Source organism: Zerene cesonia, chromosome Z (genome assembly GCF_012273895.1).
Source record: "Zerene cesonia ecotype Mississippi chromosome Z, Zerene_cesonia_1.1, whole genome shotgun sequence".
In the NCBI taxonomy this organism is placed as follows: Eukaryota; Metazoa; Arthropoda; class Insecta; order Lepidoptera; family Pieridae; genus Zerene; species Zerene cesonia.
The window spans coordinates 954,181-970,903 of record NC_052122.1 but is presented as its reverse complement, the minus strand read 5'-3'; the positions used below and the strand labels follow the sequence as shown (position 1 = coordinate 970,903).

Here is a 16,723-nt window from a genome sequence, read left to right as displayed (position 1 = left end):
TGGAAGCTAGGGCCATAAGTATATTCCATTTCAACCATTAAGTTCGAATGTAAAATTATACTCAGTAATAGTTATAATCCATTATTTATATTTGAATATAATTATAACAAAACTTTTATCTTTAAATTATTGAGGATGAACGAATACAAATTTTTAAACAAACGAAACGAAGTATCTTTCTATACGTCATTTAAGATTAATTTGTGATTTTTGACAGATAACACTTAAATAAACTAAGATATCAAACATATTGAGCACATATATATACATTTTAAAATATAAAAAAGGTCGGTGTGGGAATTATGAATAACATAAATGATGAGAAATTTTGAAAGAATAGAAATATAAATATATTCTATTTATAGTAGGATATGAAAGGAAAACGTTGCTCATGTAGCAAGCAATAAAATAAAATGCTTAAAAAGACGAATGTTTGAAACAGTTATTTAAAGCAACAAGTGAAAAATAATATTAAAAAGGACCCCTTAAAAGCAATGCTCGATACAGCAAAAATTATTATGCCTCACAGAGGAAACGGGTCATGAACTATTGAATAATGCCAGACCAGACATATCTATATTAAATATATAAAATTTACGATACGGAGTTACTAGAATCGCATAACCTAACAAGAGTTCTTCCGTAAATAGCTCCTGATAGCTCCCTCTAGATTTAAAGTAAAATATTACATTGGACGTGCTCATTTACCCCTCGACTGTATGTGAGTAGCAATTCAATCAAATCATAAAAGATGTCCCTTTTCCAAAACATCTATTTACTTACATCTATTTACTTATATCTTACATCTATTTACATTTAAAATATGACTACAATAATTAATCGAATTATTTTTAAGTTGGTCCTTTAGCGACAGATTGAATTGGTAAAAATAATTAATACACTTAACCCTTTATTTTTTTTCAAACAAAATATGTAATGTATATAATGTATTTATAATGAATGGTCTCTACTTGCATTACTACATCTAAAGCATAAGAAACTATCAAATACTTGAAGGACTTATTTTGATTACATAAGGGTTATTTTAAAGTGTATATATGTATATAATAAGCAATAAATAAAAATTAAAGTTAGTCTGGTGTGGTGTCACGCTGACCGTATACTGACTGTGAGTATTGACAGCCGAAACGTATGGAATTCTATCTTTCGTCTAATTCAAAAACGCTTCATAGAGGTTCATACATTTCAGCTGTCAGCACCAGTCAGCGTGTCAGTCAGCGTGACTCTAAAAGTAGTCCGAGGGTTATAAATTCTACCGCCAACTACTTGCCTTATTAAGTTCAATTGCATGATCATGTGAATTATAAGTGGATTATTTATATTGGATTTATCTGCTGACAGAAATTGGAACTGACTCTTCTATTATAAGAATTATTATAGTTCAGATTGGTTATTGACAAGGTTTTGTCAGAAAATGGATTGATTATTATTATTAACATCGGGCGTAAGACGAGACAACGTCTGTCGGCACGACTAAACAAATCATATCGTTTATTGAACATAATCAAAATAACCAAATTTATGAGACCACCGTCCTGTTGGATACATACAGATACATGTTTTTTACATTTTTTGCATAATTTTTCCTCATTTTCTTGATAATCTGTCATAGCTTTAAGATAATACAACTGTAAAGTATGTTGTATGTTCAGGTAGTTATATATGTAAGCAATATATGTAATAGCCTTTATTTAACATACATTAGGAAATAGGATAATTGATTGTACTTTAACTCTATAAAGTTCAATTTTAACTGAATAAAGTTCAAAAAAAAATTAAAAGCATTCATTATTTGCCTACATGTTGACCAGACTACCTGTTATTTTTTATACAAGGCTTTAAAATAACTTTAACTTTACACATACAACAGAGTAAAACTTACGAAACGCAATGACTAGGTTCGCATAAGTTAAAAGTGGTTGTTTCGAACTAACAGAGCTCCACCCACTTCTTTACTACAACCTTGAAGTAACTGAGCATGCGTACAACTATATCAAAACTACAAAAATATTTTATTGCCATCTTTAATAATAATATCCTAAAGCTTAAAAGTTGTTTTGAACGCGCAAATCTCAGGAATAATTTGATAATCAGTGTAATATTACATGATTATTACTTATTTTAACATATTACATAAAAAAGTATAATTGTAACTACTTATTGCATTGAGCGAGAGTATGATAACAATAAATAGGAAACCTCCAAGTTCTTCTGAATATCTGGTTATTGTCACGGAAAGTGACGTCCATTAGCCATAAAGTTTTGCAAAGTTTGCATTAATTAATTATACTCAGTTAAGATAATAAGCTTTTTAGTAAAGTTTCAACCAAAGAAATTTGAGGGAAGAAAGGATTTGACATAAATTAAATTATTACTGAATTTTCATAAAAAGAAGTTATTCTAGACGAATGAAAGGGTTAAGTTTTATTTAATTTTATAATTATGTTATAATATAAGTTTATAAAATATAAATTTTATTTAATATATATTATGCGTACAAGTATAACGTTTTAAACATTCAAGTGCCGATTATACTTTTATCAAATAACAATATGTCGCAGTATTACGCTACATAAACATATTTTAAGAAATGCATAAGAATTTCGAACTACTCAATAAATCTCTTAATTCCGTCAATTGGAAAAGAATAAGATATAAGGATTAAAAATACATAATATTAAAAATTGGAAAATGTCAACTGTAACCAGATATGCAACGAGTATTTTTCTATAATAGTATTTTAATAAAATCAAAGTGTTTTCTTAAAAAAACCGTTCTGACATTAATCATAACAGAGGAGAGGCCAAGCCTTTAGTGTGTAGGCGTTACATTAACTGCATTCAACTAGATTTTCATGAAGATCAGGAGCTTATCTCTTAAATATTAAGATTTTGTTGTATCTATAAAAGGAACCTAATGAAGTAAATTGCCATTTTATGAAACAAATTAAATCTTGGTGAATTTTTAGAAAAATACTGAAGTTAAGAACATACTAAGCTTTGCAATTTTCGATCCGTTTCATCAAATGCAAAATCTAAATAACGAATTTAATTTAACCATAACCATTCGATATGTAAAACACTAACAAACTCAAAACACATCTAGCGACAAAAACACTAGATTCGTATAAAACAATAATTTAAAGCAAAGTTTTAAAATATTTATGTGATTACAGTGATGGAGTTTTTTTTATAAATTACGATCTATTTAGAAGAATGACTAATTATTTTTCCTTTAGGTAAGGACCTGCTACAGTGAGTTTACAGATAAGTACTTAGTAAAATTACGATACAGAATAACTTGAAGTTCATGATCATGAAGGAGTTGTACAGGACCCCCTTAAGAAGAATTGGAGCATGCGTACAATTAGGTAACATTTTAAACAAAGCTTTGAAAAACTTTACAACTTCGTATTAATTTTCAACGAAATACGATGGTCGTTCTTAGACTGAGAATGTGAACACAAAATCTAATCTAAATCTAACTCTTACGCGTGGAAGAGTTAGATTTTACATGTTTATATCGAAATGTAGAATTGTTGTAGAAAAAACAAAATCCTACCTGACCACCAATTTGGACTTAGACAAAAACATGGTAAAGCAAAACAAGTCCATAGACTGATAGAAAAAACGCCATAAAGACTATAAGAACATAAAACACTGCATTGCGACATTTCAATATCTAATATGTAAAATAATTCTCATGTGCGGACAAATAACTTCATATTTCTCAAGTCATATCAAGAGAATTTTTCAAAGAAGACAAGGAGGATACATAATGATCTTCCTCTCAAGGAAGTGTAATCGGTAAATCTCTTGGCATTTCACTAAAAGTGTACTGGCTTTTCAACAAAAAAATTAACTGTTTTTAAAAAATTAATTGCTTTGCAAGGGTTTCAATCTATAATGCTTAGGATGATCACAAATGCTCATTGGTGTGTTACAAACCAACACGTATAGCACGATCTCAAAATCCGAACTGTTAATGACGAAATGAAGCGCTCAATGAGTTCGGAAATAGACTTGATAAACATCCGAACATTTGGGCTATAGAAATATGATTCCAAATTCCTGAGCCTGAAAGGAAAAACTGCTATATATCTACGATTTGAGAAGGAAAAGAAGGGCACGCATCACGGAATTGCCGACCTAAAAGACACTGACACTAATCCATAACAGTTTGCTGAATAATAGATTGCAATGATAATACTCATAAAATGAGTTTATTTCTGTAAAGTATAGCAATATACGATGAATAACGCCTTATAACTACTAAATAAAAACAATATATCAAGTTATATGGAGTTCTTAGTTCTTACTTGTTTTCCCAAAAAACCGCGTTCACTCCGACTTATATATTTTATAATTATGAATAAAATTGTTCTTTACACTTAACGATAGCGACAGCGTCCTTTTTTTTTTTTTGAAGCAACCTATCTAAGAAGAGAAAGAATCTAAAAACCCCAATTGAAGCTTACTTACTAGTAGTAAGTAGATATAAAGTTACAAAATTTGCGATATACAGTTACTAGAGACCCATAAACAAGAGATATGTTTCATAAACTCCACCCCTTTCAATAGTTTGATCTTGCAGTATCTGAGTATGTGCACAACTAACTTTAACCCAAAAGTTTTAAATAAGTTTCTCATATCATTCAGCGACGGAAATCTATGATCTGCATAAGGCCTATACGTTAATGTAAAACAATTTAGATATAGATGCGTAGCTAATGTCTTTATATTTTCGGTAAGCAGTCAACTATTCAAAATATGTAGAGGTGGAACGATGACTTTATTCCAAATTCATAAATTAAATAATATTATAATTTAAATAAATATGTGCCCTGACCAATAAGTAATCTGTGCCTTTGCCCGTTATTCTCCTATAACATATATATGTGACAAAAACTTACGATACGCAATTACTAGAGGTTCATAAAACATAGGGGTTTTATAAAATAGCACCACCCCCCTTCAGTTGTTTAACCTTGTTTTCCTGAGCATGCGTACGCCGTACTAACTAACTATGCAAGTTTCAGTAAAAGTTGCAAATACTTTTTTAGAACACAGACAAAATAATAACAGAAAGAATTATATGTTTTCCAATTTTCGATTAGAACAAGATCATCAAGCGAAAAGCTTTTAATAATTTCTACGTTTAATTGTAAAGAGGCTCGCCTTTATTTAAAAATAAAGTTTTGTTTTGGTGTATTAAGTTGTTGTTAAATTATTAACTGATTTAATAAGCAAAGAAAACTTTAAACTTTAAATCAAAAAAGTTTTTTAGTCCATTTAAAAGTTACGCTAAAAGGGATAATGGAGGAACAGTTTAATAATATCATGTGGCAAAGAATGTCTGTGTTCTTAAAACATATTTAAAACTAAAATAGAATCTTATATAGTTGTACGCATGCTCGGTCACTACAAGGTTAAACAATTGAAAGGGGTGGAGCTAGTTTATAAAAACTCTTTTGATTTATGAGCCTCTAGTATTTGTATATCGTAAATTTTTGTCATTTATAGATGTATAGAATACAAACATTAAAGGCTCATAATATATATTTTCTCAACACCACTCCGCCGGCTTGTGTAAGTATATTTATTTACCTGGGCACCTTAAAAACTTCAAAGCGTAATAACTGTTCCAACTTTTAAAACTACAGGAATGATTAGTTCAAACCATTATTAGTTAATTAATGTTCCCAGGCTTAATGGGATTTTACTACCAGATAATCCTTAGTTATATTCTAAATACGAAAGTAACTAAATATTATGTTACCTACATAATATAACAAGCTCCATAAAAAGGTACAAATAAAAATAACACATCAAAGAGTTACTAGTTCTAATTTAATAATTATAATAGTTATTTATTAAAACGTAACTAATTGATACGACATTTCAATTATAGGTTTTATAAAGAAATTGAAATAAGGAAGATAGATGCTGGAATCAATTCAAAATTTTCGATAACAATTATTAACTTTCAAAACTTGAACACATATTTCTGCTAAAAATAAAGGGGAGGCATAGATACTATTGTTGTCCATTGAATTTATAAGACTGTTTTATAAGACTGTCTTGAATTTACTTAGTTATGTCTCTTCTATTTTTATATTCTAACAAAAAGGCAAAACAAAAAGTTATTGAAGTTCAAATATAAAACTATGTAAAATACAGTATTAATTAGGTTCATATTTTAAAAGCAATAACCCAAAAAAATAAAGCAATTAACATAATAAATAATATTAACCCAATACATTTATTTGAATGGACAAATAATTCAATTTTAAGGGAAGGTTTTATTTCCTAATCTTTATCATTTGTTTCAATGAAAACTTTCCACCAATATACACAGGAAAATAAGCACTTTATTTTTATACTTTTGTGAAGGGTGTATTAGGAATAGAACATTAATTGTCTCCTCCTCTTTAATTATCATCTCCCAACACGGGAGCAATCTTTAAATTAAGATTCGAATGTAAAAAAATTACATTATTATTAAGTTTAACAATTTTCACAATAAAGTTTTGTTTGATAAGTACACAAGCAGTTATTATTAAGTCAATTGTTGATTTTTGCGATTTTGTTTTACGAGTTATACATAACTCATTGTTGAAGTCCTTTTCAAATTCCCCCCAAGAATCAAATATCAAAATAAAATCGTTGGTTGCCGTCTCGTCTCCTCATTTTATTTATTCGTACTTTTGTGTAAGATATTGTCCAATTTATGAATAATGTAAAAAATAAAATTACAGGGTACTAATTATATAACAATTATTTTTTTCTTCTCTTAATATAAGAACCAAAACGAAAATAAGTACATTTGGAAAGTTATACCTGCAGTGTTAACTTGCAATGCTGCATTCCCAAATTATTAATAAATATAGTAAATTATAAATATAATTGATTTTGTAAATTTGATTGATTAAATAAGTCTGGAATATTCTTCGAATAAGAAAGCGTTTATAACTCAACCACCAAACTATGAAGTTTAATCAACTGTAGTTGCAACTTGCAAAACTTACGATAACCTATAACCAGAGTATCATGATGAAATAGAAGTTCTTTTGAACTAGGCTCCGCCTACATCAATACTTGAACGTTGAAATTATTGGTTAGGTTATTGTAATTGCTGAGCATGCGTAGCATGGGTACAAACTTGTAAAGTTTGTTAAACAAACAGTTGTAGTTATACTTAAACATTTAACTTTATTTAAGTATAATAAATTGAGAACTGATATCAGATCTGACATTGTAATTTTACCGTTTTTACGAATTCTACAATCTCCTAATTCAATCAATCTGTTCAGCTCCTAATCTATAATACACCAAATAATATGAAACAATATAAATTGAAAGGAAGTCATGTTAATTACACCACTCATAACTTAAGAGTGGCTCATGAGATGTTTATGATTTTTGGTTCGATAGATTTGTTTTAGCTTGCATTAGGACAGTAATTGTTAAAATTTACAGAAAATCAGACTTCCCGGGTGAGTCGGGGCGGACAGCTAGTCTCTAATAAACTATATTATTACATTAATATCGTTTGAAATATGTTTCCATTAAATATTATTTCATTTCATCTTCATTAAAATCAAATAAATTGGTACGACGATTTTAATATTAGACAAGTATGAAGCCCGGTCGCCATGTTTTAATTATTTCACACACTGCTTAATTACAAATTGCAATCTTATTGCCAGTAAAGTCAATAAATAAACAATATACATTTTCTTTTAACCAGATTTCGTCATCTTAACTATTTGCTACTTGTTTTGGGGAACATTGTAATGCGATAAATTAGTTCTTATAATACATCAATTTCTAAAGAGTAAAACTTCTATCTATCAGCTGCAGAAGTTAGAATGCATTCACTAGTATCTCATGATATAGAGGAGTTCAATGCGAACAAAGCTCCACCCACTGTAATGCAACCTTGAAAGCATAGAGCATGCGTACAACTAACATTTTGAAAAGTTTTACTTGGTCTTACCTTATCTAAACATTAAATTTATTTGTTAGGTACTATTAAACATTAAACATTAAACTTAACTCAAAAATTGCATAAGCAGATTTATTATCCAGATAAAATTAAGTATAAGACTCATTACTATGGTCCGGAGCGCCAATTCATTATCCTTATACTTAGTCGAGCTTATGCAACCCTACAAAGTTTTTAGCTAGATAATGTATAAAAGCAAATGTGGAAGTTACGATTCACATTTACTAGATCTTCATAAGAAAGCAGGAGGGCTACTTATTGTCCACCCCATACATTTTATTAACGTCCTTGAAGTTGCTGAGCATGCGTTAACACGCACATCAATGTTTTTCGCCATTTAATAAAACTAACTTTACAATATCTATTATTCTATCAATTGTAATAAGTGAATTCTGCCCTAACAAGACACTTAAATATACTCGCATCAAACCACTATTTGAGATCTTCTGAAATTAAAATTAAAACAACATTTTTCTTTTTCAGGGAAGCCTGCTTGTTCTTTCTACTTTCTAAGCCCATTCTCTTAAAGTGTGAAGATGACTCGTACCGGATGAGAAAGGAATTGGCAATTGAAAGAACAGATTTTTTTCTCAATTATTCTGGACTGCAATCCATCGAACGTAGGTATACTCTCCGATTTTATATATACACTAAAAAAGACATACATAACTGCGTTTACTATGCAGCAGTTATATTGCACTTACTAGACCCCCATAGGAAATTATTTACCGAACATAGCTGCACCCATATATATATATAACTTTATGCACTTGGGTATGTATAACTAACTAGTTAGTTAGTAGTTATGATTAGTTAATCATAACTAGAAATAGACTTATAAAACTGTATGTACTCTGGAGAAGTTACGATGCACTTACTAGGCCCTCATAACAAATAGGAGTTCAACTAAACTAAATTTCACATATACATAAATTCATTCGCGTGTGTAATATACGTTATTCATATCAATTCCTACCAGAAGTTATATGTCTACAAATAGATATACAAAACTACTTGCATGTACCATGCAGAAGTTAGGATGCACTTACTAGTCCTCCATAAAGAATAGGAGTTCAACCGAATAAAGCTCCACCCATTTAAATTCATCCTTGAAATTGCTGAGCATGCGTACAACTACCGTTTTGAACATAAGTTTTGAACAACTTATGGTCGATGTCTTTGCAATTGAAATTAAAAAGCATGAACCATCTTATACTAATATTGTAAAAGCGAAAGTAAATACCTGTTACATTTTCACGTCTATACGACTCGCATAAAATTTCATGGCGGACATTTTTAAAAATGATTTTAAAGATTTATTTTAATCACGCGAGTCGCGCTCGGTTTTAATCTAAACTTTAAATTAAACTTTTAACTCCACCGAAGTGATTTAGTCTTTTTCTTAAAAATGGTAATTTTAGTGTTAAACAAACATACATTAATTAGGTTATTTCACACCACGTTTGAATTTTAATATAGTTGTTCATCAGGCTGCAGGACATTTTAGGTTAGAATTTACTGCTATTTTACTAGGCTTCCAAATGCTCCGCCTACATAAAAGTCCTGTTGTAGCATGCGTATAAAATATGAAAGTTACCAGGAAAAATGTATATATTTTCTTGCAGACTTGAATTAGATTCGAAATACGTTGGCATTACTAAAACTTATTTATACGTGACCATGATGTGACCATATTGAATGATATTTTACTACAGGTCTACGAAAAACGAAAATCTCTTGCGCCTATATGCATAACAAAAAAGTACGAAAAACCGAACAAATCTTATTAATTAAGGTTAGATAAATCCAGTAGATAATGATTTTATTAAAATGTATGCAAGAAGTACTTTTTTCCTTCTTAGTACATGTCTTGTTCGCTATAGGGAATTAAATTTTAACTACAGAGTAAAGATTGTAAGCATCTGTGGTACCTATGTAACTTAAAAAGGGCATAACGCCATTTGGTGCGGCTTGATGAAAGGCGGCAAAAGTAAGATTACGATCCACAATAACTAGACCTACATGAACATACAGGAGTTCTTCAGAACGAAGCTCCGCCCATAACAATTGTACAACCTTGGTAAAGGAGCATGCGTAGAACTACAGCTTTAAATAAGTAGCTTTTAAAGTTTGAAAATAATGTTTCATTCTTTGAATTACATTTTCGAATATTTATGTGCAATTCATTGTTTAAAGTAAACCTTAATAAATATAAATATTTTTAACAGAAAACAAAAGCACCCTCAAATGTTCTACATGGGAGGCACCAGTTTTAAAATAAAAAAACAATAAAAGTCGGTCAGTAAAAATTCATCTGGTAAAAAAACACAAGTAAACAGTCCCCTCAACAAATTGACAACACCCTCTTTATTTTGAAATCGGTTGAAAATAAATAATACAAACAGTGAAGTAATTGAACGAATTGCAGAAAATATAATGACAGAAAAAAAATGTTACCAAAACTGATTCGTCTCTGCTTTGTTAATAATTCCATGCACTGTAATAAAAACGACTGCCTACTCGGCCGGAGCCGGGGTGATCAGCTTGTAATAAATGAAATAATTTTTCAATTACAAGTGTTATAAGTAGTTAATAGGATCGCTTTTAAAAGCGAATATTATAAATTCAACAGCGATTCTAACAATGGCTGAAATATGTTTTAAAATTAAATAACTGACAAGCGTTTTGTTACTATTTATGACATGTTCGCATAAAAAGCGAAGAGTGTATTTTATCTCAACAATCTGTGGGTAGTTGCTACTGTTAATCATCGAGTAATAAGTCATTTTCTGGGCAAACCACTTGAAAGGTGACGTGAGCCAGGAACGCAGCCGATACGGTATTCTCAAGAGCTTATTGAAAGATTTACTAGCTTAAAATTTACGCGTTAAATGCTGTTCGAGTTTTTGCGCATACAGGTGAATTGCCGGTATATGTTATTTGTATAATACATTTTGAATAACCGTAATGCACCAGTAAATATTTAAATTTAATTTAATCGAATATTTCTGATAAGAATTTTAAAATTTTTTCGATTGTGGTAGGTGTATTGTTTATTTATAACATAACAATAAAAAATATATTATAATTCTACTCTAGTGTCTTATAAGTTCGCACGTATTAAGTAATATATATTATCCAAAAAAAAATTATTATTAACGATGTACTATATACCTACTTATTAGTAGTTATTTGTATAATTATCTATCTAATCTATCTAATGTTGCAAATAAAGAAAAAACTGTTTGCATACCAGCTATACAACGTAAACGTTTAAAAAGTTAATTAATGCAAATAATGAAAAAAACAAAAAAAAAACTTACCATGTTCATTGGTGACGTACTGGTAGTTGGGTATCAGGTCGGTGAGGTCATGTCGAGATGGCGGCGACGACGCCGGCGGTCTGTAGCCTGGATCCACGGCGCTGTATGCGAGCGGCCACTCCCGCTCTCCCATGCCGCCGTACGTGCAGTACTCTCCACCGTAAGAAAGCTGCTGGCTCGTCCCCGCATGAGAATATGCACACGCTCCGTAGTCTATGGCTGAAGTCCCACTCGCACTAGAGCTACTTCCGCCGCCAAGATCATACCCAGACGGTTGCGACGGAGGCAACGCGGCCACTCCACCCCCACACAAATATCCACCACCACCAAACTGTGGCTTCAACGCTTGACATTTACGGCGGAAGCCTCTCGGCCGGCGCCTGAACGAGCCCTCTTCGAACATAAACTCTGATGACGGATCGATCGTCCAATAATGACCCTTGCCGGGTCTTCCCAATCCCTTGGGCAACTTAACGAAGCACTCATTCAAGCTCAGGTTGTGCCGTACAGAATTCTTCCAACCTTGATAAGAGCTTCGGAAAAACGGGAACTGTTGTTGGAGAAATGCGTATATTTCGCTAAGAGTGAGTTTTTTATTGGGAGAGTGTCGGATAGCCATGACGATGAGGGCAATGTAGGAAAAAGGTGGTTTTTCCTGTCGTCGCGTGGCAGGCGCCCGGCGCGCCGCCTCTTCGGTGGTTTGCTCCTCGGTCTTCATACGTGCGCGTCGGACCGCGATCAAGGGAACAGTGCGCCGCCCACCATGTGCGCTGCGCCCGCGCCTCCTTAGGCCGCGCCCCGAACGCCCCGCGCGCACTCCCACGCAATTTCATTACGGCTACGTTTCCAGAATACTATTGAAATAGATAAAACAGCTTTGAGGGCCCACTTACGCTACACTTTGAAGTAATTGATTATTTGATAATGCACTATAGAATGATTTTTGCTTAAAGCATCGTAAAAAATAGTTATACCTATAAGAATTAATGGCAATAGTTACAACTATGTGAATGATCGTAAATTGATTTAATAATATTACTTATAAATTAAGAACATAACAAGTGGATGTTTGCTAACCTATGAAGATGGTAGATCAGATGTGGCCAAGAGGTCGTTGCACCGTTTTCCCGCAGCCTGTATCATCCACAAACGCGTACAAACACCAAACAGCGGAAAACCCGCTTAGACAATAATATTTATCCGTTGAGCCGTCGCAAGGACGCCTGTCGAACGCCCGCTCTTGACCTAGCACAATTAAACCAAACATTTTACTAGATCTATAAAACAGTTATACGACGTACACCAAATATTTACCATAAAGCGTAAACCAAAAGTTTTGCATTAAACTAGCCCGATTTATTTACTCGATATTCTAAACTGTATTTGTCGAGCTAATCTAGACTTTAACAGAAGACGGTAGGGTATACATTCGTGTGGCACGTCAGGGGCATTCACAACTACTAAAGCGAACTCATAAAGGAAGTCATTGTAAACGAACAAGGATTTTTAGAACGAGTGATGTAATTTTTTTTTAATATTGTCTTCTACTGATAATGTATTATTTTATATAATAACACTTCATAGCTACTAAACATAGAACGAAACCTGAATGTTTTAATTTTTCTCATTGATTCTATAAACTTAATGCAAATTTTACTTATTAATGTATCTACCTACATAAATACCTACCTACGCATTATAATGAAAAGGCATTTGCCAAATATTTTTAAATACCTACTTAAAAATAAAAATAAAAAATTAAGACATTTAAAAATTAAATACCTACTGTTATTATTTGCTAATAAAAGTTATGTAGTAAGTACCTTTGAAAAATAAATTGGTAACGACCTTTTTTTATTTGATGTAAGTTTTATGCAACCTATTAGAATTAGGTATTATTTCGCTAAAGGTGAGTTTTTTATTGGAAGAGTGCCGGATCGTTCTATTATTATTATTATTCATAATAATAAAACCAGTATCTATATATATTTTGGTTAATTGTTCTTAGATAGGTTATATTAATTAACATGAACAAAGTTTTTGTCAGTGTTGTTAGTATCATGAAAGAAATGACAAACATAATACCAGTAGGCTCATGAAGGGATTCGTAAACACTGCACATTTTTTGTAAATAATCAAAAGTTACTTGCAAAAGTGTAAGTGTTAGAAACTCTTCGCGCGTAAAAGCACAAATTTCGAAATAGTTACTACTTTCAAATTCTAATCGTAACTATGTATTCTCTTTTTAGCACACCGCTCCTGCATTAGTGTGACTGAGAAGAAAAATGCCTGTGACGTCACGCAGCGGGAATTAAAGCTCCGCCTACAAGATGGCGCAGTACCACTACGATTACGTGCAGTCATTGCCTGATCTTGAACCCTCCATTCATCACCGTTTACGACCAAACGATGTTAGCTTTGAGGTTTTACGGTTTCGCCTTAATTTTTCGTATGCAATTAGACATTTATGGTTTCTCATGAATTGATCGCCGGTAGGTAATCTGGTTTAACTTTTTTTTATCATTGAACAGATACCTAATCGATACCTTTATTTCATTAGCACGTATTAAAGTGGCTAGCTTCACCAAAACATAATCTTTTCCAAATGGGTTACGTCTTCAACAAACGTGCATTTTACACATTTATACGTGTGCAATAGAATTGTATCAATTGGAGATAAGAAAAACTTGATGTAAATACTTATCGCAGGTAATTTTAATGTTGTATCTCTGTGTCTGGTAAAAAATATAGTTATTTCTTGTCAAGTCATCAATTGCAATAAACATTTTTTTGCATTATTTTGCGCTTTTTATACCATTTTGACAATCCAGCCATAATGACAATATTGTTTATACAATGATCACACTAGATACTTAAATTATCAGGAATAACAAGTAGATAGGTATATATAAATCAGGCAATTTAAAAATGAACAATAAGATATAATATCTTATATAAATTTGGATATTAAGGACATAATATGAGACATAATTTGTCAGCGTTTATCAATCTCTAATTCTCTATCTTTCGATAAGCGACGCTGACTTTGCATAGAGTACTCATTTCAACAAGTCTCAGTGTCAACAAGGTATCAGGTGTAACAAAGCACATACGCACTCGTTAAGACACCTGAGTCGGTCTTCCTGTACCTATTATGCTACAATGTCGTTGATATCAAAACACAAGAGAAATAATATTCATTTACAAAGTGTCCGCCGCTCCTTATGCGACGCGAGGTTCGTATAGAAAACTAAAATATGGAACACATTACAAGTATACATATTAAGTATAAACGTTAAAAACTTATAATTGACGGGTGAGATTTGGAAGACTCGCAGAGTATATTTAACCATTATCATCAGCCCATATATGTTCCACAGCTGGGACACAGGCCTCCTATGAGGGTTGAAATATTGCGAGAGGATAAATATAAAAATCTCCTTTGGATACAGGCTTTTTGTGCTCCAAATTATAGAAACTGAATCATAAACATAATTGGTATTTAGCATTAATATCATCATAATTACAGCTCTATGGTTTTTTTATGTAGTAGCGGGGTACTGGGCTGGTACTTCGTCTAATGGTAAGTAATCACCACCGCCCATGAATGTGAATGAATTAACAGTAGCACCACTGCAATTGCGTTGCCAACTTTTAAGGAGTATAATTTAGGGAATGAATTAATAACGGGAATGAAGGAATGGACTGGGAAAGGTCTTCAAAAGAATACGGAGCGTGCGAGCGGGCCCAATTCGTGCCGAATGGTGCCCGACTCCTACATTCGCTGCATTAGTTTGTTAATAAAATTCCTGCATATAATAAGGTAAATTCAAATTTAGCTCAAATGTAAAAATCGGGTTTTTATATTATTTTGACCCTGCATCAACGAATTATAAAAATATTATTCTTATGATTCCATCAACAAGATTTTAATTGTTAAAATGTGTGTAGGTGTTTAAATTAGGCATTCATTCGCTTGGTACATTCGTATCTAATTGTATATTCAAACAATCATAATGTCGACGCAACCATGATGCAGTATCGACTGAAATCTATCCATTTCAGAACTTCTGTGGACTGGACTGCATAGGATATAAACATCCTTGTCTAACTTTAATGTTCAATTTGATTTGCGCATGCGTAAAACTTGGTCTAGGCTTTACACGTTTCTGTTTTCCTAGTATCTAGATTTCAACTTCGGCAGAAAGTTTCTATAGTTGTAGATTTTACCCAGGTTGGTATTATAAAAAAGTTAATATGAAAAGAAAAAATAATCTTTGGGCAATATAAATCTTACACAAACCGTGTGAATTTTTAAGCAATGTTTAAGTACATAATAATAATCAGACCTAAAAAAGATGTTCAGTAGCATTCCAATCACACCTGTTAAGAACATTTTCCCTGCTATGTAAAAGCCATCAACTTGAACATTATCAGGTGTTGAAAGCGAGTCGTGTTTGATCCGAAACTAAGGCATACAAAACGCGTTCGCTTGCAGACGAGTAGACCGTAAATTACATTTTATGACGAGGCAGCCATGTGTGTTGCGTCCGTCGTCGAACTCAACGCAGCAAGGCATTCGCGACGCAGCTTCACACGAACATTGCTTTGTGAGCAAATGTTTTAATAAGAAACAGACTTCAGGAAGCGAATAGATTTATTCCAACGATTTCATCTGCATGGCTATTTTTGACTATAAATGTTTCGCAGAATTTTAACAGCCTAGTAAATACGCAATATCATATCAAATGAATAGTAGATAAATAGTTACATTGATTGTTAGAGATACGCACACGCAAAATTTGGCAAAAAATAAATTAAATTGCGGCATGTCTATAACTACCGACAATATTTTGTCAATTTGCTTTAAAAATTAACGAAATTATAGTACAAATATATTAGATATAAAAAATGTGAGCCGTCACGAGACGCCTGGCAGATGTGAAACACCGACATTATTTTGTAAAAGTAATACCAATAGATTGTGATAGGAACTAAATATGTCATAATGATAAAATAAAATATTACACCGTGCACACTACTGCATATAGGCTGTATATATATATACCATCATATAGCGTGGTGACGCGTCGCCACGCCATGCGTCGCCACGCCAGAAATCTGTTTTACGTGTGGCTATAGATGTTTCACATCAATAATTCGATCCCTCTGGCACACAACTAAGTACAAAAAATGTGTAAATTACCACCCACGAGGCCGCAGCCAGAGTAAAATTCGAATTTTTCGCCGCTGACTCATTACAACTGTATATGAGTTACTATAAACCACATTACTCTCATTAATTCTTGTAAAATCGCGTTCAATTTCAGGTGAAGTGATCAGTTAGAAACATGTGCCAGTCCCTCTCGGCA

General features: G+C 32.2%; 1 protein-coding gene across 1 annotated transcript in view; it reads right to left on the bottom strand.

The window, feature by feature from the left end:
- Positions 1 to 12,069, bottom strand: part of LOC119835692 (forkhead box protein F1-like) — an 85,397-nt gene extending 73,328 nt beyond the window's left edge. The window contains exon 1 of the mRNA XM_038360667.1: positions 11,352 to 12,069. Within this exon, the coding sequence (XP_038216595.1) occupies positions 11,352 to 12,069 (718 nt within the window). The remainder of the gene's footprint in view (positions 1 to 11,351) is intronic.
- Between the last annotated feature and the right edge of the window lie 4,654 nt (positions 12,070 to 16,723).